The following is a 22,558-nucleotide window of genomic DNA, read 5'->3' as shown; positions in this document are numbered from 1 at the left end:
TCCCATCTCGGGCTCTGCTCTCTGAGACCCCCCCAGCAGTGGCTACCGCAGAACGGGGTGTCCAGCCCGGCCGCAGGGCACAGGCGTGAACAAGGACTTGGAACTCGGGTGAGTGTGAGTGGCGTGTCCATGCACGGGACTAGCCCAGGTCTTTGCCCTGTTCACTAAGGCGAGAGTCACTCATGCTCAATGGCTCAGGAGAAAAGCAAGTCCCATTCGGTCAGACCCTCACTCAGCATTCTGTACAGGGTTAAGCAATTCAAACCATTTAAAATGTTACTACATCCAATCTGAGGCTGCTTCCAAGAAGCATGACCTGGGTGAAATTAAATATTAAATTCACAAGCACAAAACTGACAGAGGCAGAAAGACGCTGGCACCATCGTAGGTTTAAATTAAACGACGAGGGGCTCCTGAGGAGACCCCAAGGTGTCCTGGGGTCACAAGCTCTCATAGCGAGAGAATGCTGAGGAGTGTCATGAGAATCGCCCACTGAGAGCAGATTCAGAAGTTTACACACAAAACGCAGCCAAGCAGGGCCCACAGCCTGGACGACACACAGGTCAGGAGAGGAGGACCCAGGCCTCCAAGTGCCTGGCTCCTCAGATGCATGGAGTTAAGAGAATTCAAATATGTGGGCCCCACCCCCTAACCGATGTCCGATTCTTTGCGACCCCATGGACTGCAGCACGCCAGGGTTCCCTGTCCATCTCCAACTCCTGGAGCTTGCTCAAACTCATGTCCATCGAGTCAGTGATGCCATCCAACCATCTCATCCTCTGTCGTCCCCTTCTCCTCCTGCCCTCAATCTTTCCCAGCATCAGGGTCTTTTCCAATGACTCAGTTCTTCACATCAGGTGGCCAAAGTATCGGAGTTTCAGCTTCAGCATCAGTCTTTCCAATGAATATTCAGGACTGATTTCTTTTAGGATGGACTGGTTGGATCTCCTTGCAGTCCAAGGAACTCTCAAGAGTCTTCTCCAACACCACAGTTCAAAGGTATCAATTCTTCAACGCTCAGCCTTCTTCATAGTCCAACTCTCACATCCATACATGACTACTGGAAAAACCATAGCTTTGACTAGACAGACTTTTGTCGGCAAAGTAATGTCTCTACTTTTTAATATGCTGTCTAGGTTAGTCATCCCTTTTCTTCCAAGGAGCAAATGTCTTTTAATTTCATGACTGCAGTCACCATCTGCAGTGATTTTGGAGCCCAAGAAAATAAAATCTTTCACGGTTTCCATTGTTTCCCCATCTATTTGTCCTGAAGTGATGGGACCAGATGCCATGATCTTTTTTTTTGAATGTTGAGTTTTAAACCAACTTTTTCACTCTCCTCTTTCACTTTCACCCAGAGGCTCTTTAATTCTTCTTCTCTTTCTGCCATAAGGGTGGTGTCATCTGCAGATCTGAAGTTATTGATATTTCTCCTGGCAATCTTGATTCCAACTTGTGCTTCATCAAGCCTGGCATTTCACATGATGTACTCTGCATATAAGTTAAATAAGCAGGGTGACAATACACAGCCTTGACGTACTCCTTTCCCAATTTGGAACCAGTTCGTTGTTCCATGTCTGGTTCTAATTGTTGCTTCTTGACCTGCATACAGATTTCTCAGGAGGCAGGTCAGGTGGTCTGGTATCCCCATCTCTTTAAGAGTTTTTCAGTTTATTGTGATCCACATTGACAAAGGCTTCAATGTAGTCAATAAAGCAGAAGTAAATGTTTTTCTGGAACTCTCTTGCTTTTTCGATGATCCAGGAGATGTTGGCAATTTGATCTCTGGTTCCTCTGCCTTTTCTAAATACAGCTTGAACATCTGGAAGTTCTCAGTTTAGGTACTATTGAAGCCTGGCTTGGAGAATTTTGAGCATTATTTTGCTAGCATGTGAGATGAGTGCAGTTGTACGGTGGTTTGAACATTCTTTGACATTGTCTTTCTTTATGATTGCAATGGAAACGGATCTTTCCCAGTCCTGTGACCACGGCTGAGTTTTCCAAATTTATTGGCAGATTGAGTGAAGCACTTTAACAGCATCATCTTTTAGGACTTGAAATAGCTCAGCTGGAATTCCATCACCTCCACTAGCTTTGTTCATAGTAATGCTTCCTAAGGCCCACCTGACTTTGCATTCCAGGTTGTCTGGCTCTAGGTGAGTGATCACACCAGTGTGGTTATCTGGTTCATGAAAATCTTTTTTGTATAGCTCTTCTGTGTATTCTTGCCACCTCTTCTTAATATCTTCTGCTTCTTTTAGGTCCATACTGCTTTGTCCTTTATTGTGCCCATCTTTGCATGAAATGTTCCCTTGGTATCTCTAATTTTCAAGCTGATTGACAAAACTGTGTGGTGCACATGTTTCAGAAGGACCTCTGTTTCCTGGGTGAACCCCACCCTGTTTGTGAACAAGGTTCAAGGAGATTCAGGCCTTCCTGGATGAAGGGCTGAAGCAGACGGCGTCCCTTCGGCAGATGGAGCCCCTGCATGGAGCTCAAAGTGAGATGAGGAAACGGAAGAAGAGAAGCACAGAGCAGGGGCGGCAGGCGGGGGATGAGAGGGGTGAACAAGGGAGGAAGGCTGAGGCGGCTCAGAGGCCCGTCCTCCTGTGGTGGCGGCATCTGATCATCAAAGCGGAGACGAGCGGACACAGGAGCCAGACGGCCACCCGCAGCTGGGGGTGGGGGTGGAGCACAGATCAGGGCTGTCTGTGGGAACTGCAAAGTGAAGAGAACACGTGCACTGCAGCAAGCGCTCTGGAGAAAGAGACATCAGAGGCGAGAGAGGCGGGAAGAGATGCCTTCCAAGTAACAGCCGAGTGAACCAGGGAAAGGCGACTCAGGCTGGGGAGCCATGAGGGCTAGAAGGCTGGCTCCCCTCCACGCTCAGGCGGGGAGCTGACACAGGCCAGAGATGGACATGGACAGGAAGAGAAAGTGAAAAAGAAAGCCAAGAACAGGAAGACAAAGAGTCAAGTGTCTGGAAGGCTGACAGGGTCCAGGAGCTCTGCTGAATGCAGAGGGTACACGTGAACAGGTGGACAGATGGACACATGGACAGATGAACTGAAAGGGGGTCCATGTCACTAGGGGCCGGGATTCTTTAGGCGAAGATAGTCATGTTCTACCATCGGTTGTGACGTCTCTATAATTCTGTGAACAACCTAAAGCCCACTGGATCACACACTTTACAGGGATAAATTGTGTGGTGTCTGAATTCTTCTCAATAAAGCTGTTACCAAAAAAAGCAGACTGATTGTGTCATCTTGTTTTGAAAAGGAGCCAATAAATGAAAATTCATGAAAGTTAAATATAAATAGCTAGAAGAAAATAACTAATTTGGAAAATATTGGTAAAGAAGGGAATTAGAGGTCTACGTTTTAACAGCTTTCATTCCCCTCATCACTTCCACCCTCACAGGAAACACTTTCCAAACATATGTGGGTGCCAGGCCCCACCTGTGTGGAGGACAAGGAAGCAAGGATAAAAAGGCCCTGTGCAAGGGCCTTACTGCCTGCTGAGACAGAGACAAGGAAATGCATGTCAACTTTCTATTTCTTCAAAGAAACGATTTCAATTACATTCACACCAAGGATTTTCCACTAATAACATACCAGTCAGTATTTACTAATATGCAGCTATAGTCAAAAAAGTGGGTTAAAATATATATGAAAGCCCTTTTGGCCAAAGTATTTTGTAACAGTAGAAAACTGGAGAAAACATAGAAATCACACAATAGAGTTTGAGTTACAGTATGGTACCAGCCACATGATAATCATTTAAAATTATGTTGGATCCTGAAAAACATTGAAGACGCTAATATCCTGTTAAATACAGTGAAAATCCAGGAGCTGTTATGATGCTATTTTTGTATAGAAACAAACAAAAACATTCTTACATTTAAAGGGTACAAAATGTTTTGGTACCAAAATAGGTCCTAAATAGTAACAGTGATAAAGCGTGGGTGATGGAGCTGAGAGGTGTAGAGATTTCTCGTTTTCTCTTTTGTGTTTTTCACAGAAGGTTACTCATTTTCTACAACGGGCATGTATTACATTCCAAAAACATTTTGTAAATGTTTGCTCCTTTCCTAAAACAGAAGCCACACAAAAATGCAAATGCATCAACCAGCAATGAATTTAATATTATTTAAGAAAAGCAACGATGCACCATGTTCCGCAAGGAGGACATGGCAATCCACTCCAGTATTCTTGCCTGGACAATCCCCATGGCCAGAGGAGCCTGACGGGCAACAGTCCATAGAGTCGCACAGAGTCAGACATGACTGAACAAACATGCAGGAAAAGTAATGACGCACCATGGTTTTCAGCTTTGCCTCTGGTTCCGTCCTGTGGACCAGCAGGCACTTTATAAAACACCAGCAGAGCTGGATCCCCAGACACATGGCCGCTGGAGAGTCAAACACCCGTATCCTGCCCTGGGTTCATTGATCAGTGAGACACAGCAAGACAGTATCCCAGAGAAAATAGAAAATGTGTGCTGCCGGAGCAGCCAGGGTTGGGTAGAGCGTCTCTGGCACTGTGATCAGGCAAGGTCATTGTGGGTGACACCAAACAGAGACGGGGTTCAGTAGAGCTTGCCTTCGAGCTCGCCTCTTTGGACAATGTTGAGTTACCTCTTTTCCACGAACTCAAGGTGCTGTTTAGTCACTAAGTCATGACTGGCTCTTTGCTGACCCCATAGACTGTAGGCTGCCGGTCTCCTCTGTCCATGGGATTTCCCAGGCAAGAATGCTGGAGTGGGTTGCCATGCCCTCCTCCAGGGGATCTTCCCGACCCAGGGATTGAACCTGCATCTCCTGTCTTGCAGACAGGTTTTTACCACTGAGCCACCAGGGAAGCTCAAGGTGAGGAAATAGCGAATGTGCTGTATGACGGGATGAAGCTTCTAAAACACCTGACAGGCTCACCAAAGAGGTTAGTAAAAGCTGACAAACAATTTAAAAGAAACAAATATACTGAACCTAGATTTTAAAGAACTGTGTAACTGAAAACATAGGTCAGAAACCAAGAACATCGGCACCAACAGACACTGGGGAGGTGGAGATTTTCATGGACTAAAAACCCAGTGTTGGCTGAGAATATGACATGGTGCCAAGACAGGCTAGCTGGTGCTTAGGCTAGATGAACAGAGGCGTGGTGTCTGAGGAGGGAGGGGACAGTTCATTTGACTCTGCTCCTCACAACTACCCAGGGCCGGAAAAAGGCACAGGGTCTGAAGGGGCAGCCAGGTGGCACTGGGTCTGGAAATTTCCCCCCATGAAGGGCAAGGGTCTTAGAAATCATACATACCCACCCACACACACCTATATAACCCAGCTGCGGGGCACTCGCTGTGGCCGGACATGGCCCGAGACTTCCATGAGCTATCTTGTTTGTTTACTTTTTAGTGTCCCGCAGGGTTGGAGGGGTCTCTGTTACAGGGATCCTCCATGGAGTTCTGCCTCAGCAGCTACAACATCCATTCCTGGTGGACAAATGCTGCCCCCTCCCCCAACAGATTCTGCTCAGCTGGGCAGACTCTGCTAACAGATGGAGCTGCCCTAAACATGGGACAGTCAGCCACCACTTCCTGCAGGAGAGGTGGCCTTTTGGGGTAGAGAGGTGGCCAGCCCTCTCTGGCTCTAAGAGGAGCCTGGCAGGCTACAGTCCACAGGGTCTCAAAGAGTCAGACACGACTGAAGGAGCTTAGCATGCAAGCACATGAAGAAAAAAATCCGTCCAAGGTCTCAGTGTCCAGGCTCAAGCCCGAGAGGAACACCCCCGTGTCCACGATGAGAGCCCCTCACAGAGGCCGCGTCAGGATCAGGGCAACGCCGGCCCGGAGAGGAGGCTCTTCCAGTGACCGACCAAGAGTCTCCAGACCCCACAAGCGGCCTTTCTCCGGGCTCTGGCGACCACACCCACGTGGAGAGTCTGTCTCTTTACCCCAAGGGCCACTTCGGCGTGTGGTTACAGGGGGCGCCGTCTGTGCCTCTGGAGCCGCCACCGTGCTTGAGGGTGGGCGCGTGTGCCTATCGCGTCGGTGGGCGCAGTGCGCAGAGAGGGGTCCGCGCCTCCTATGCCCCCGAGAGTTCCTCCTGGGGGAACACGGCCTTGGGCTCCTAGCTCCCTGCCGGACAGACCGGGGGTCCGCTCGCCTTGGGGACCCGCGGCCGGGCGCGAGGGGGCGCCACGCCACCGCAGCCGGCGGATCGCCAGGGCCGGGCCGGGCCGGGGGCGGTGCGCGGGGCGGTGCCGGACTCCGCGGGCAGCGGGCTCTAGAGACGCCGCGCTCCGCCCGGAGGAGGCCGCCGGCCGGGCGAGCGGAGCGGCAGCCAGCCGAGTCGGGCCCCGAGGTGAAGTTGCGTGCGCGGTGGGGCCCTGAATCGGCACCCGAGGGTCCCGAGGCCGGGTTGGGGACGAGGGTGCAGGGTCCACACAGAGGATCCGATGCAAGAGCGGGGGCGGGAGGGCTCGGGGCTTCTACACGGGGTTCCGGGGCAGAGACCGGGACGCAGAGGGTCTACAGCGGAGGGTCCCGAGGGGAGAGGAGACAGGAGGCTGACGCGGCGGGAGAGAGAGGTCTACACTGGAGTCTCTCGGGGCCGCAGCGGGGACAAGGGGTCTACACCGTAAGATCCCGATGCAGGAGCTGGGGCTGGAGGAGCGCGGGCGTCTACCTCCGAGCGTCCGGGCCGAAGCAGGGCAAGGGGGCCACAGTCCGGCGCGGGGAGTCTCCACTCGGCTGCGCAGACGGGTGGGGGCAAAGAAGAGTCCGGGAGGGACATGTAAGCTCCCCTCCCCCTACCCGCGGCCCCCGGAGCCGAGGGTGGTGCCGGACTGGGTGCCGCCCCCAGCCCCCTGCTCGGCTCCGAGTCCCCAGCCGGGCTGGCGTCCGGCCCCAGGCGCGCGCGGGCTCGGGCAGCTTAGTGCGCTTCCATGGAGGTCCGGGCGGCCGTGGCCGGGGTCTGGTTGCAGCTCCCGCCCCGTCTGTCCGTGTAGGATCTGCAAGAGCTCAGGTGAGAGGAAGGATGGGCGACAAAGCGAGCGAGATGACCGGGGATCCCCCAGGCGCCCGTGCTGGCTGGTTGTGGGCGCACCCGGTTCCGCGCAGAGGGCGCGGGATGCAGTCCTTGGCGCGTGGGTGCTCTTTCCTCGCCTCTTCCTGCCGCCCCTGCCCTGCAGAGGGGAACGTCGCCCCCGTATACACAGCGATGCGCGCAGATGTAGTCTTACACACACACACACACACACACACACACACACTCATGGCCTTGCCTTCTCCTGCCCGGCCAGGAGCCGGAGCCGGAGCCGGACGCAGACCTGAATCCCAGAGAGGGAGCCCCTCTCCGGCAGCCTTGAATTCTTTAATTAGGAGCCCAAGCGCCCCTGAGCCCTCCGGAGCCGAGCCAGGGAGGCTCCCACACTCCCCCGCTGAGCCCAGGTTGGCGCCGGGGCTGGGAGCGCAGGGAGGCCCGGGTCCGCATAGAGGCGGTTGCCCAGGGGTCCTGGGCTTCAGCAGGGATGACGGTGGAGGGGGGCGGGGTGCGTCTAGAAGAGCGAGCCAGGGTTCTCTCAATGCCTCGAATGCTCTCCCCAGCCTCCAGTCTCCCGGGACCCTGCAGTGTCCCGGGGCCTGGGGGGATTTGCCCTCGCAAGGTTTCAGGTGACCCAGGGAGTCCCCTCCCAGCCCCCCTCGCTCCAGTAGATTCAGTTTCAGGATAAGACTCTGATAATGGGTTTCTGACTCTCAGGATAAGACTCTGATAATGGGTTGTGGCCCCTCCTGTCACCTTTGTCCCCTCGTCCGAGATTCCAGCCCCGAGCTGAGTTTGTGCCCGGGCAGACTCTCCTCACCTTTGGCTTTCCCTGTGGGCTGCCCCTTCTCCTTCTCTTCTTGGCCTGCAAAGACCTGGTTTCCTCAGCCCTGCACTCAAAGCCAAGGTTTGGAGCCACTGGCTGTTGGAAGTGGGTTTTGACCCTGTTGGTGCGTGTGGCAGTGACCCCTCTGGGAGGTGGCCTCCAAGGGGCGGCAGTGGCAGCTGGTTCACCCCTCTGCTCTGGGGCAGCTGCTAAGGGGGTCGGTTACGAGAACCCCCAAGATCTTCCTCTCTTTCCTTGCTGAGAAATCCACGGTGGACCCCACAAGCCCAGATGGGTTCAAGCAGAAGAGGGTGTGCTCCTTGCCCCACCCCCACCTCTAGGATTGTGCGGTGCACGCGACCTCCAAAGGCTCCCCTACACCTGTAGTCCCCAGGCAGTCAGCGGATAGACTTGCTCCAGGCTCTCTTACACTGGCCCGGGGGAGCGCTGTGGCCCACTAGGGGCTGGAGTCCACTTGCTCTGGATCCCCGTTGCTGACCAGCCACACATTCACCAAAGGTTACGCCGCCAATGGAGGGTGGGTGCACCTGTACTTCCCTGGGCACAGGCTGGGAGAACGACCCTTCCCAAGGCCAGCGCCCAGGTGTTCTGACCCTTTTAGACTTATAATTTGTGTACTTCCACTGTGCAAAAGTTTTTTTTTTTTTTAATACCTTGAGATTTCCATAATCTAAGAAAAAAAAAACATTGGATGTTTTTGTAGGCAGGGGGAAAAGGAGGGAAGCAAGTTCTTGGCTGGCACCGAGGCCTGCGCAGGCCAGATGCTTAGAAAATATGTGCGGGTTGATTCATTGTTTGAGTTTAATTAAGAGTTTCTACCCAGGGTATGGCTGGGAGCTGCATTATCATAATTACAGGTGTACGTGCCATGATTAATAGGTCGTGCAGAACACATGGGTTGGGAGGAAGTGGTAAAATGCTGGGGTTTGCCCTGGCAAAAGCAGGTCGGGTCTGTGTCCCTGGAGGGTTTCGCATCTGGGGTGTGGGCAGCCCCCCTTCTGCCCCCTGCTCTTCCATCCAGGCACCAGGAGGGGGTTGGGCAGTTGGATTCTCAGCCTCTCCCTCAGCGGGGATGTGCGGGCGGGGGTGAAGGGGAGCAGGCGAGGCAGCTCAAGATGTGCTGGGGGGTGGGGGGGGTCACATGAGCCGGGAGGGACACTGGGGAGCCTGGCAGATGGGCTGGTGGGCTCTGTGGGGGTTCGAGGAGAGCGGTCACGTGTGCCTGATCATCTAAGCACCGTGTCCTCGTGGGCCATTCATGAGGAATAGGGACGTCTTAGGACAGAGCCACGGAGTCCCCACTGCCTGCAGGGTCCCTCAGGGTCAGGCTGAACGGGGTGTCCCCAGCTCAGGGCTGAGTGGAGGCGCCCCACGCCCACGGCTCCACGGAGGGCCCTGGGACCTGTACCCTCACTGTCGAGCTGGTCAGGGCGCAGGCTCCAGTCCCGCCTGGCCCGGCAGTGGGTGACCGGTGTGCCCTTCACGGTGGAAAGGGGTCCTGCATGGGCGTTGAAGAAACAGCTGTGTCTGTTTCACCACCCAGCAACTCTTCTGAGAGCTTCAGCCCTTCTCAGCTGAAGCAGACAAGACAGAGGCTGGCTCCCCACTCTGCGAGGCACCTGCGGGCACCTGCGAGGTATAGCCAGTACTTGGCGCCTCATGCCATTGATGCATGCAGGGAGGCGCGGGTGTGTGGCTGGGAGGGCAGGTGCGGGCGTCCTGGGCCTCCTTGGCTCTGAGACATGGGCAAATAGTTCAGCTGCTGCTGTTTTATATTTTCTGATTCCTCCCGTGTCAGACCAGAAGGCTGCTCTGAACTGTGCCAGCTCTCTGATTTTCAGAGGAGGAACCTGTGTCGTAAAGCAGAGTCAGTAATGCATTCACTCAAAATGAAACTCCCAATATTTTAATTTGATTGTCTGTTTAGAAAGAAGGCAAATTGAAATGTCATGTATAAATAGTACAGAAGACCTTTACGTTGCTTTTTAAATCCATGGAGCTACAGTAAGAGCAAACTGGACATGGAGGGGCAGATGGTCCCCTGGCCCCAGATACCCACACCGCCCCCAAGGGGGCGGGGCAAGGTTGGGCCACCGCTCTGTGCCCCGCCCACTGGCCCTCACTGGCCTCTCGATGTAGCAGTCGGCCCCTCACTCCCCTCTGCACCTGCCCTCCCAGGCACACCCGCCCTGTCCCTGGCCCTGTCCTCAGCTCTGTGCCGCCTCCCTGGACAAGTCGGCTCAGGGAGGAAGCAGACAAGTTCCGGTGGCCAGAACCCTGGGCTGCAGTTCCCGGAATTTAATGACCTTCCTGGATATTTTTAACCTTGTCAGATATTTAAACAATGAAGTTTAAATCTTAGATTAGACTCAGAGAGTGCTGGGCACATGAAAGCCGAGGCTGGGGTTCTGGGGCCCAGAGACCCTCAGGCTGCTCTGAGTGGCGCAGTGCTTCTGACTAAATTCTAGCTTGAAGAGGCAAATTTATTTTTGTAAAGGAATAGCCTTTTTCCGGTGGGCGAGGCTCTGATCTCCATGTTCCTGACTCAGTTCTCACGGACCTGGCCACCTAGCCCCAGCAGGACTCGGGGAGGGTATGTGGATGGAGGGCCTGCCTCTGGGTGGCGTGGCTTCCAGGGGCCTCCATGCCCCAGCCAGGGGTCTCCATGTGCCTTCACCCCTCCCACACCAGCAGGTGTCTGGGGGTTGGGGAGGTGCCTATCACTGAGACAGCGGAACTGCTGTGTGGACTGTGCTGGTGTGTTTGTAGCAGGAGGACAGAAAGTACCAGCTTCGCACATATTCCAGGTGCAGTTCTCTGTATTCTGGGTCATGATGCTAAACAGGTTCAAAATCATGGAAAGTCCTGCCCGTCCTGTGCGTCTGGAGGCCAGACCTCCTCCTATCTGAGCTCAGACAGGAGTGGCGGCTGGAGCCAGGCTCCCAGTGGAGCACCAGACGGTCTGCCGGGTGCAGAGGGCCTGGCCCGGCACAGGGGCTACACTGGCTCAGACCCTCCTGCTTGCTAAGTGCAGGCCTGCCAGCCTCACCCACCGCAGAGCCCCCCAGCTCTGTCGGGGCTCAGGGCAGAGTCACTGTGTGCCCGCAGGACAAGCAGATACACATCATCTCCCTGAACAGGGTCAAACCTGGTTCTGGTGACAGCCAGGAAGAGGGTTCCCTTCCTTCTGGGGGGTCGAGGAGGCACGTAGCTTAACACGGGGAAAAGTGCATGACAAGTTTTAAACCCAAATGTTTTATTTAACATCACAGCAATTAATGCAATGGAGTGAAATGCTTTGGTAAAATAAAATGCATTAAAAATTTATGCACATTATGTAGATTAGCTATTTAGTCATTAGAAGGAATGGCCTTCCTCCGTAGCCTCTGATATTCGATTGTGAAGCTATAAGGCCCCTTTCTGGAGCTGGTTCACAGTTACTTCAAGAAAATGACATTTCTGACTGTGAACAAATTTCCTTGATTTTTTTTTCCCACCAAAAGAGGGAAAAAAAGACATTTTTCCCTGAGGAAACTTAGGAAATATGTATCATTGTCTTCTTTAATACTTAACCAATTAGAAATAGAGGCTTCCCAGGTGACTCAGTGGTAAAGAATCTGCCTGCAATGCAAGAGACCCGTATTTGATCTCTGGGTGGGGAAGATCCCCTGGAGAAAGGAATGGCAACCCACTTCAGTATTCTTGCCTGGAGAATTGCATGGGCGGAGGAGCCTGGTGGGCTACAGTCCGTGGGGCCACAAAGAGTCAGGCACAACTGTCTCAAAATGCAGAGGTGAGCTGGGCAGCACACACAATGAACAAGGTGAATTTTTGTCTCCGGGAATTGTGATATGTTGCTTTAACAAGAAACTTACATCTGGTGGGGGTGCTTGTCGAGTAAGAGGCTCTGAGGGGCTCCTCACTCCAGGAAACACCTGCCTGCCTGCCAGTGGCTGAGCCCAGGCCTGGTCCCGGGCGTAGAGGCACCTGGTGTGTGCTCTGAGCAGGGCTGCCTGCAGACAGGCCGTCAGGAGGCGAGGGGCCCACTGTGCCCACCGGGGCAGTGTCCTTTCCTGGGAGATTATTTCGCACCAAAGGGAACATGACCAAAAAGAAGCCCTCTCTGCCCCGGAGGAACAGGTGGAAAGGTGAGGCCTCGTGTTTCCAGATACAGCAAACACATACAGATCAATGGGATAGAGTTGGGGAGAGATGAACCTCCAAATCTGGGGGAGATTGATTGTCAACAGCAGAGCCGAGGCCATTCAGTGGGGAAAGAATCAATTCAGTTCAGTTCAGTTCAGTCGCTCAGTCGCGTCAGACTCTTTGCGATCCCCTGGACTTCAACACTCCAGGTCTCCCTCTCCATCACCAACTCTCGGAGTTTACTCAAACTCATGTCCATAGAGTCGGTGATACTATCCAACCATCTCATCCTCTGTCGCCCCCTTCTCCTCCTGCCTTCAATCTTTCCCAGCATCAGGGGCTTTTCCAATGAGTCAGTTCTTCACATCAGGTAGCCAAAGTATTGGAGTTTCAGCTTCAGCACCAGTCCTTTCAATAAATATCCAGGACTGATTTCCTTTAGGATGGGCTGGTTGGGTCTCCTTGCAGTCCAAGGGACTCTCAAGAGTCTTCTCCAACACCGCAGTTCAAAACCATCAGTTCTTCGGTGCTCAGCTTTCTTTATAGTCCAACTCTCACATCCATACATAACTACTGTAAAAACCATAGCCTTGACTAGACGGACCTTTGTTGGCAAAGTAATGTCTCTACTTTTTAATATGCTGTCTAGGTTGGTCATACCTTTTCTTCCAAGGAGCAAGCATCTTTTAATTTAATAGCTGCAGTCACCATCTGCAGTGATTTTGGAGCCTCCCAAAATAAAGTCTGTCACTGTTTCCATTGTTTCCCCATCTATTTGCCATGAAGTGATGGGACCAGATGCCATGATCTGAGGGGAAAGAATAGTCTTTTCAACAAATGGAGCTGAACAACTGGATTCAAGTTGCAAAAGTGTCTGATACCAAAAAAAAAAAAAAATCACTCATCATACCAAGAACAAGAAATATCAAAACCTGACTGAGAAAGACCATCAGTAAATGCTGAGATGATAATTATCTGACCAGTCTTTTAAAGCTGGCTTTGTAAAAATGCTTCACCAAGCAATTATGGGTTTTCCTGAAACAAACAACAACAACAAAAAAAGAAAATTTCAGCAAAGAAATTCAAGTTATAAAAAATACACAAATGAAGTTATGGACCTGGACAATGCATTGATTGAATGGAAAAAACCTTGCATCCCTGGTGGTCCGTCTCCCAGTGCAGGGGGCTGGGTGTGACCCCTGGTCAGATAGCTGAGACCCCACGGCCACGCAGCCAAAGAAAACCCAACTAACCGGACAGAGCACGTGCTGCCCGGGGTCAATAACAGAGGGTAAAACCGGTGAATCTGAGATTAATCGGAACTGCCCAGTCTCAACAACAGAGAGAAAAGAAAGACTGGAAAAAAGAAAAGGAACAGATTCGTAGGCACCTGTGTGAAAATAGCAGAAATGCCAACATTTGTACTATCAGGTCTCAGAGGAGAGAAAAAAGGGGGTGAGGCTGAGAAGATTTGAATAAAGAATGCCTGAAAACCTCTCGAAACAGCAAAAAATACAAACCTACAGATTCAAGGAGCAGAGCATAAAAGCAATTGTAAGTGCTTGGCAATTAAATAACACACATAGAAAATTAATATGTCAAAGAAGTCTCAAAGGAAATTTTAAAATATAGAGAACTGAAAGGAAAAGAAAAGAAAATAAGTGGAATGAAGCCAAAGCAGTGCTGAGGAAAGTTCATGGCCCTGAAATGCTTACATGAGAAAAAAGGAAAGCTGTCTACATATGATATTATATCAGTAATATAACTTTGTAAATTGTATTAATTCTTTAAGAACTCCTTAAAAAAGAAATCTCCAGGTCCTGGGGGTTTCACTAGAAAATTCTACCAGACATTCCAAATCACTTTGAGATTAATATTACCTGAAGACTGCATTAGAAGAAAACTACAGATCCATATCATTCATGAACTTAGACAGAAAATCCTAAACAAAATATTAGCACATTGAATCTAGTGATGCATGAAGTTACTGGGCCAAGTGAGATCTAATCCGGGTATGCAAGTGTGGTTTAAAATTAAAAAATCAGTCAGTATAATTCACTGTATCAACAGACCAGATATAAAATCACAGCTTATTCCAGAATTCATATAGGAAGGCACAGGCTCTAACATAGCTGGAACAGTCGAGAAGGGCAGAGTGGATGAGGACTCTGCCCAGCTTTAATGATGTCTGTGTGGCTGCAGTGATGAGACCCTGTGATGCGGGCAGAGGGCAGAAGATGGAGCTCAGAACCCAGTGGTGCCCTCGTGGGCACACCTAATTGCCTGTCAACAAAGATACAAAACCAGTTTACTGGAGGAAGCGTAGCCTTTTCAACAAGTGGCTGTTTAATCGCTCATCCTAGGAGAAAAGAAGGATTCATCTGTAACCTCACACCTTATATACAAATTAACTCAAACACATTGTAAATAGCTATACTTTTAATGAAATGTTCAAAAAATTAACTCAGAAATGGACCACAGACTTTAATGTAAAACTGTAAGACTTTTAGAAAAAAAAAAAAAAACCAGAATCATCTGGGTTTGGGATCCCCTAGAGTAGGATATGGAATCCACTCCAGTATTTTTGCCTGGAGAACTCCATGGACAGAGGAGCCTGGTGGGCTGCAGTCCAAGAGTTCACAAAGAGTAGGACATGACTGAGTGACTGAGCATACACATGCAAAGAGTTCATAGACTTGACGCCAAAAGCATGTTCCATAAAAGGTACACTTGATAGACTGAATCTCATCAGAATGAAAAATCGCTTTTTCAGAAACCCTTTTCAGAGCATTAAAGGAAAAGCTACAGAGTGGGACACAATATTTGCAAACCACACATCCAGTAAAGAACCCAAATCTGTAATATATGAAGAATTCTCAAAACTAATTGCCAAAAACAACAACAGCAGCAACAGCAATAAAACCAAAAATATGCAATTAAAAATGAGCAAAATATATGAACAGATATTTCACCAAAGAGGATATACAGATGGTAAATAAGCACATGAAAAGATGTTCAACATCGTTAGCCATCAGAGAAATGCAAATCAAAAGCACAAAAAGATATCACTACACACTTATCAAAGTGATGAAAATAAAAAAGAGACACCAAGCGCCGACAGGGATGTGGAGAAGTGCTCTTGTGTGCCGCTGATGGGGATGTAAAATGGAACAATCACTATGGAAATTAGTTTGGCAGTTTCTTATGAAATGAGCGATGCAATTGCAGTGTGACCCAACGCTTGTACTCCTGGGCATTTATCCCAGAGAAATGACAGTTTATGCTCACATAAAAACCTGTACATGACTGTTTATAGCAGTTCTGTTTACAACAGTCAAAAACTGGACACAACCCAGATTCTTTCTGTGGGTGAGTGGTTAACTGTGGTCCATCCACACCGTGAAGTACTACTTGCAATAAAAGAGGAGTGAGCTTTTGGTACACCCAGAACTTTGAATGGATCTCCAGGGCATTTGCTGAGTAAAAACACTTTTTACAATGAAAATTTATCTTTATGTTAGTAATATACTGTAAAATATATTTACATTGGGGGTAGGGAAGGCTTTCCAGAGAAAGTGACTTTAAAATGCAAAAGGGTGTTCTCTGCAGCATTCGTGCAAGTGTCTAACTGAATTAATGTTAGAATAGTGTCCAGTTGTGGGGAAGTGCTGAGGGATGCTCTTACGGGCAGCTCCACTGGCACCTAAGAGTAGCCAAGGTCGTATTTCCACTGGATTCCCAGCACCAGCGAGAAAACCAGGATTTAGCGAAAACATGGGCATTTCCTTAAGGCCTTGGGGCCCAGTGACCCCACACAGCCAGCCGGACCTCTTTGTGTGAGACTTCTCAGACTTCTGTCGAATTCGCAGAGATGGAGAAGAGGGAACTAAGGAGACTCAGGACCCCTGAACTCTAGGGCTGCCCTGGGGACCTCCTTGCCCCCTGCTGTGGACATTCGTCCTGCAGGTGTCCATCTGTCCTTCGCCCTCCCCACCCACCCCCTGGTGCCCCAGCCGGAGTATGAATTCAGCCAACCTGTTAGAATATGTAAAGGGGTAGGAAGCCCCCAGTCTGTGATGGTCGTCAGTGGTTGGTTGCATTAAAGGTTCTTCTATTCTATTGTACTGTCAGATTTTCCACTTTTCCCATGGCTTAGTTTTAGAATCGGAACATTATTTTTCATGAAGATGAACCTCCAAGACTCATTTATGCAAATTGATGTAGAGAAGAATGAGAAACATCAACACATATCCTCTTATGACTCAGAGGGAAGTGTTGCGTCCATGTGGGAAGCCTCCTCCCACACCTTCACAACCACCTCCTCCGCATCGGCAGCTGGCCAGGGACACCTAGGCACTAGCAGAATGGACAGGGCACAGTGCTGGGAGCTGGACCTTAGCGGGATAACAGAGGGCCCTTTGGGGCTAAGTTGATCCTCCAGTTGCGTCAAAGCAGCTTGACCGCATGAGTGGGAGGAGTGAGAGAGCTGAGTGCGGACCATCGGGCGGAGCCAGGGCTTGGGGCGTGTCCTCTGGTGACCCAGGCTGCTAGCAACCACGTGCACTTACATCTTCCCATGAAAACCTCCTTAGGACCCTGGGACACTCAGGGGGTCATGTACCCCAGGTGGGGTCTGGCACCATGAGTGCCCCTGGGGGTGGCTGAGGGCGCTCCCTGACCCCTGCCCTGCCTGCCCCCTCCTGCCACCCACAGCAGGCTGCTTGCCCCTTCTCGCCCCCGGGAAGACTTGGCCCTACTTGGCTGCCGGTCCAGGCAGGAACGTGAGTGGGTCCTCGTTCTCTTTCCCGCCCCGGGACGCTTGGACCGCCCTCTGAAGGCACCGACAGAACCCGCGGGGCGGAACCTGCAGGAGAGGCCCCCAGGGGCACGGCTTCCCCGCCCTGGGCCTGGCCAACCCTCTCTGCTCCTCATCACACCCGGCCAGCTCTCCCACCCTCTGATAGCACGTTGTGCATTCGTAAGTTAGGAAACTATTTGACCTGAAGAGAAGTGTTCCTGAAGTAAGTGGCACAACTGTTTATTTTTGGAACTCTCACTGTTAACGTCAAGGTGTAGATAAATTAAATGACACCAATTCATCCCAACTCGATCGCCATGGCAGGCCCTCCCGGTCCACCGAGCCCCACACGAGCCCCGCGGACCTGGACCGGCCCGGATGCCTGTGCACCTCGGGCCCCGGCCCTGCCTCCAGCCCCGCGGCACGCACGTGTGTATTGTCATCATAGAAATGGTCACGTCTGGCCTGCACTCAGGTGACAGCCGTGCTCCACGCGCCACTGCACCAGCTCCTCTCCGTGATCCCATCTCTTCGGCCGTCTTGGCAGAGAAATGGGGAGGTGGCCAGCAGGCCAACGGGCGAACGTCACACGGCTCTTGGGGGCAGGCCTGGCCCTGGGCCACCGGCTTGAGGAGAAGCCCACAAGCCCCTCCTGGTGGGGTTTCTGGGCTGGGCGGCAGGTGCTGACGATGTGCGGGGCCCTGGGTACGGTCCCTGCAGAGCTGGAAAAACCCGGCTCAGGGAGCGGACGAGAGGCCTCCGGTTTCTGTGGTTCCTTTATTCTTTATCCTGAATAATTTCAAAAGAGTAGGGCATGTGTGATCTTGTCACTGCTTAGATGGCAGGGACCGTGGAGAAGTGGCTGACGTGTCCATCGGTGGCTGATCCAGCAGGCTAAAGCTTGGTCCTGGGCAGGGGCCTGAGCCTGCCCGCCCACCATGCACCCCTGAGCTGGCCTCTCTGGGGCAGGACTGTGACCTGCGGAGGGGACGCAGCCGGGAGTGGAAGGAGGGGGTCACAGGGGCATGCCGAGGAGGGGGCCCGGGGCTGGAGCTGAGACCCTTGCAGGCCGGTCCTTGCAGAATCGCCTCCGTGACGCTCAGTCTGGGTCAGACTGCAGCCTGTCCTGCCTCCTCTGGGGAGAACCCAGAGCCGCCAGCCATGGCCTGAGGGAGCATCCCCGTGCCCCGGAGGCCGCACACTTGTGATGCCCCAGGAGAGCAGGCAGGAGGAGCCCCTGGGGGTGTGCAGCTGTCAGTTTCTGAGAAGCCACAGAGTCTCTGCTTCTGAACTCACAACACAAAACACAGCGGGTGTTTCCAGCAAGCCTAGTGCATGTCTAGTCTAGTGCGAGCTCTGCACGGTCTGCTCTATACCCTCTCAATGGCTTTCTGAGAGGGACATTGTAGCCGAGAGGAAAGAACAGAAGTGGGAGCCCTGAGGAGCCACTGCGTGTGCCGGGAGGAAAGTGCACCAGGCAGAGGCCGAGTTCCTTAAGGGACCCAAGTTTCCTGTTTCAGACATAAAAACAGTGCTTTCTTTGCGATCCCTGTAATCTGAAAACTGATCAGCAATAAGGTCTAAGCAGCTGCGTGGTTTTGGAGAGTTGTTGTTTTCTTTAATTGCAATAAACTATGCATAATATGTGGCTTCCCTGGTGGCTCAGTAGTAAAGAGCATGCCTGCCAACGCAGGAGACATTAAGAGGTGCAGGTTCTATCCTTGGGTCAGGAAGATCCCCCGGACAAGGGCAGGGCAACCCACTTCTGCATTCTTGCCTAGAGAACCCACAGACACAGGAGCCTGGTGGGCTACAGTCCATAGGGTCACAAAGAGTCGGACACGACTTAGCAAGTAAATCGACAATACATAACATAGAAGTTACCATTTTAACCATTTTTAAGTGTGCAGCTTAGTGGCATCAGAAGCATTTGAGTTCCTACCCACACCCCCATCCTCTGTCTCCAGAACTTTCTCATTTTCCTGCTGAAACTCTGTCCTGATGAGGCCCTTGTTCCCCTCCCCAACCCCGCCCACCCTGCTTCCTGTCTGTGAACTTGACTCCTCCAGGGACTTCACACAGCATGTGCCCTTTTGTGGCTGGCTTCTCTCACTCAGCTCGATGTTCTCAAGGCGGACCCACGCTGCGGCATGTGTCGGAACTTCTTCCCTTTCTATGACACATAACGTTCCCCGTGTCTTTCACACGTGTCGCTGACCCGCCCACTCTTCGGGGACACTCGGGTCGCTCCCACTTTCACTGGTGTGAGCGCGGGTGCTTTCAGTTCTGGGTGAACACACAGGCTGGAATCACTGGACCACACGGTGATTCTGTCCTTAATTTTTTGCGGGACCACCATACTGTTCTCCATAGTGACCGTACCATTCTATATTCCCACCTCCAAGTGAACAGAGGACGAGATGGTTGGATGGCATCACTGACTCATGGACATGAGTTTGAGCAAACTCAGGGAGATGGTGAAGGACAGGGAAGCCTGGTGGGCTGCAGTCCATGGGGTCACAAAGAGTCGGGCACAACTTAGCGACTGAACAACAGCAACCACTGCCCAAGTGTTCAAATTTCTCTACATCTTCACCAATCCTCTTTTTCTGTTTGTTTTTCTTTATAATAGCCACCCTAATGGATGTGAAGTGGTATCTTATTGTGGTTTTGATTTTCATTTCTCTAATGACCAGTGTTATTAGAGCATCATTTCATGTGCTTATATTTTTTTTTTTTGAGAAATATCTATTCAAGCCCTTTGTCCATTTTTAAAATCGTTTTGTTGTTGTTGTTGTTGTTTTTGAGTTTCAGGACTTCTCCATGTGTTCTAGATACCAATCCTTGATATGACTTGAAAATATTTTCTCCTTATATTCTGATCTGTGGGCTATCTTTCCACTCTGTGGATAGTGTTCTTTCATGAACAAAATTATTTAATGTTGATAAAATCCAGTTAATCTACTTTTCCTTATTTTACTTCTGCTTTTGTAGCTCAGCTGGTTACAAATCCGCCTGCAGTGCAGGAGACCCCAGTTCGATTTCTGGGCCAGGAAGATCCCCTGGAGAAGGGATAGGCTACTCACTCCAGTATTCTTGGACTTCCCTAGTGGCTCAGATGGTAAAGAATCCGCCTGTAATATGGGAGGCCTGGGTTCAATACTTAGATTGGGAAAATCCCCTTGAGGTTACCAACCTGTGTGGTAATCCACTCCAGTATTCTTGCCTGGAGAATCCTCATGGACAGAGGATCCTGGTGGGCTACAGTCCATGGGGTTGCAAAGAGTCGGACATGACTGAGGGACTCAGCACATACTTGGTGTCATATCCAAGAAAGCACTACCAAATCCAGTGTCATGAAACTTTGGTCCTATTTTTTCTTCTAAGAGTTTTGTGGCTTTAGCTCGTATGTTTAAGTCTTTGATCTGTTTTGAGTTAATTTTTTTTATATAGTGTAAGATATAGGATCTAAGCTTGTATCCTGTATCCTATGTAAGGGTAGAAGGATCCCGCTTCCTTTTTTGCATACAGATACGCAGTTTTCCCAACACCATCTGTTGAAAAGATGGTTTTCCACCTTGAATGGTCTTGGCACCATTTACCCATGTATTTGAGGGTTTATTTCCTGGCTCTCAGTTCCATTCCATTGGTCATAAAGCCATCTTTATGCCAGTGACACTTTTGTTTGCTACAGTTTTGTAAGGTCTTCTTATTTCATTTTATTTTTCTGGCTGTGCTGTGTGGCTTGTGCAATCTCAGGTCCCCAACCAGGGATTGAACTGGGCCACAGCCTTGAGAGCGCCGAGTCCAAACCAGTAACTACGAGACGCCCACGGGACTCCCGTGGTGAGTGATGAAATCGGGAAGCGAGACACCTTGTCTGTGGGATCATCTTTCATCAGCCCAGCTGGGCAGCAGGGACGACACCAGCAGCCCTTGCAGGCTCTGCCCCGCCACCGACCCCCCAGCTTCCCACCCGGGGCCTGCTGCCAAACCTCCCACTGCTTCTGCCTGGAGTCCTCCCGGCTTCACGGATGGAGCCCCTCCACCGCTGGTCCAGCCCTGCCCCAGCGAGCCTGTCCAGCGTGGCAGGACCGTGGCTGAGACACACCCTGCCTCTGAGGGACCAGCCTCCCGGAGGAGAGTGTAGCTGACACGGGTGCTTCCCAGGAAGGGTCTCCCGTCACTGACTCACGGCTGGTCCCTGCAGGAGCCGCACAGCTGTGCCCCTTTGAAGGGGGCCTCGGGGACTCACATGGCAGGGGGCCCTGAGACTCTGCAGGAGCAGGATGTGTTTTTACTTATTTTGACCTGTGGATAAAAGGAGAAGGGGAGAAGGCTTCCCGCCGACCAACAGGAAGCAGCATTGCTTCTAAAAATGCTGTTTGCTGAAGTCACAGCGCCCCCCCATCACTTAGGGGCTGCCAAGGCGTCTCCTCAGAGGTTGTAATTGCGGAGCCTGTGGAGCTGCTGTCAGAGCAACTGCGGCGTCGCCCTGGAGACCCGCGGTGCTGGATCAGCCCAGACCTGCAGGGGCCCCGGTGCCCCAGACAGAACCTCGTCCTGGAGCCAGGGTGACCTGCCCCCGGGGGGCAGAGCTGGGTGTCCGGCAGCCTGAGGTCTGACCAGGCTGCCAGGATCCCGGTGACTCTCGGTCCAGCCCCTCAGAGCCCAGGGTCTAGCCTGTTGCCTGGCTGGGCTAGCAGCTCGGTGAACACGTGTGTTGAATGAGAAATTGTTGGGTTTTCATTTGTTGTTTAGTTGCTTAGCCTCTTTGCTACCGCATGAACCATAACCCGCCAGGCTCCTCTGTCCATGGGATTCTCCAGGCAAGAATATTGGAGTGGGTTGCCATTTCCTTCTCTAGGGAATCTTCTTGACCCAAGGATCGAACCCAAGGTTCCTGCCATGTCTCCTGCATTGCACGTGGATTCTTTTACTGCTGAGCCACTGGGGAAGCCAGAATGAAACTTGTTGTTCAGTTGCTAAGTTGTGTTTGACTCTTTGCCACCCCATGGTCTGTAGCCCGCCAGGCTCCTCTGTCCATGGGATTTCTCAGGCAAGAATACTGGAGTGGGTTGCCATTTCCTCCTCCAGGGGATCTTCCCCACCCAGGGATCGAACCTGTGTCTCCTGCACTGGCAGACAGATGCTTTACCACTGAGTCACCAGGGAAGTTCAATGAAAAACTGAGGCGTCTGCAAATCAAGAGATGAGAGGAGAAAAATAAGAAGAGCCCAGAAGTCACAGTGCTGGCAGAGGAGAGGCATGGCCGGATCCCCTTGACTCCGAGGCCGGTGAGGGGGTGCGGCCACATGAGGAGGCCAGCAGAGAAGGCTGAATGCCCACAGGACAGCAAGCATCGGAGAAGCCTCTGGAGGGATGCTGGGCAGGACTGTGGTTTGATTGTGTTTCCCGAGACACCAGTGCTGTGGGGCATCTTTTCAGGTGCTTGTTGGCTGTTTGCCTTCTTTGGAGAAATGTCTATTCAAGTCTTTATCCCATTTTTAAGCTGAGTTGTTTCTCTTTTTATTTAGCTGTAGGAGGTCTTTGTATCTTCTTGATACTAAATTCTGATCAGGTATATGATTTGCAAATATTTCTTCCTGTTCTATGGATTGTCTTTTCTATCTGTTGATAGTTTTTCAATGCGCAGAAGTCTAATTTTAATCAAGTCCAATTGATCTATTTTTAAATTTTGTTGTGTATGTTTTTTGTGTCATACTGG

At 51.4% G+C, this 22,558-nt stretch overlaps 1 protein-coding gene across 1 annotated transcript in view; it reads left to right on the top strand.

Moving 5' to 3' along the window:
* KCNG2 (potassium voltage-gated channel modifier subfamily G member 2) overlaps positions 1-22,558 on the top strand; it is a 67,126-nt gene that overhangs the window by 6,106 nt on the left and 38,462 nt on the right. Inside the window, exons 6-9 of the mRNA XM_070361478.1 lie at positions 37-108; positions 2,415-2,500; positions 5,979-6,045; positions 6,144-6,358. Of these exons, the coding sequence (XP_070217579.1) occupies positions 37-108; positions 2,415-2,500; positions 5,979-6,045; positions 6,144-6,358 (440 nt within the window). The remainder of the gene's footprint in view (positions 1-36; positions 109-2,414; positions 2,501-5,978; positions 6,046-6,143; positions 6,359-22,558) is intronic.

The sequence above is a fragment of the Bos mutus genome, chromosome 24 (assembly GCF_027580195.1).
Source record: "Bos mutus isolate GX-2022 chromosome 24, NWIPB_WYAK_1.1, whole genome shotgun sequence".
Taxonomy (NCBI): Eukaryota; Metazoa; Chordata; class Mammalia; order Artiodactyla; family Bovidae; genus Bos; species Bos mutus.
Note: the sequence above shows the minus strand (reverse complement) of the source record. Positions and strands in the feature narration are given on the sequence as shown.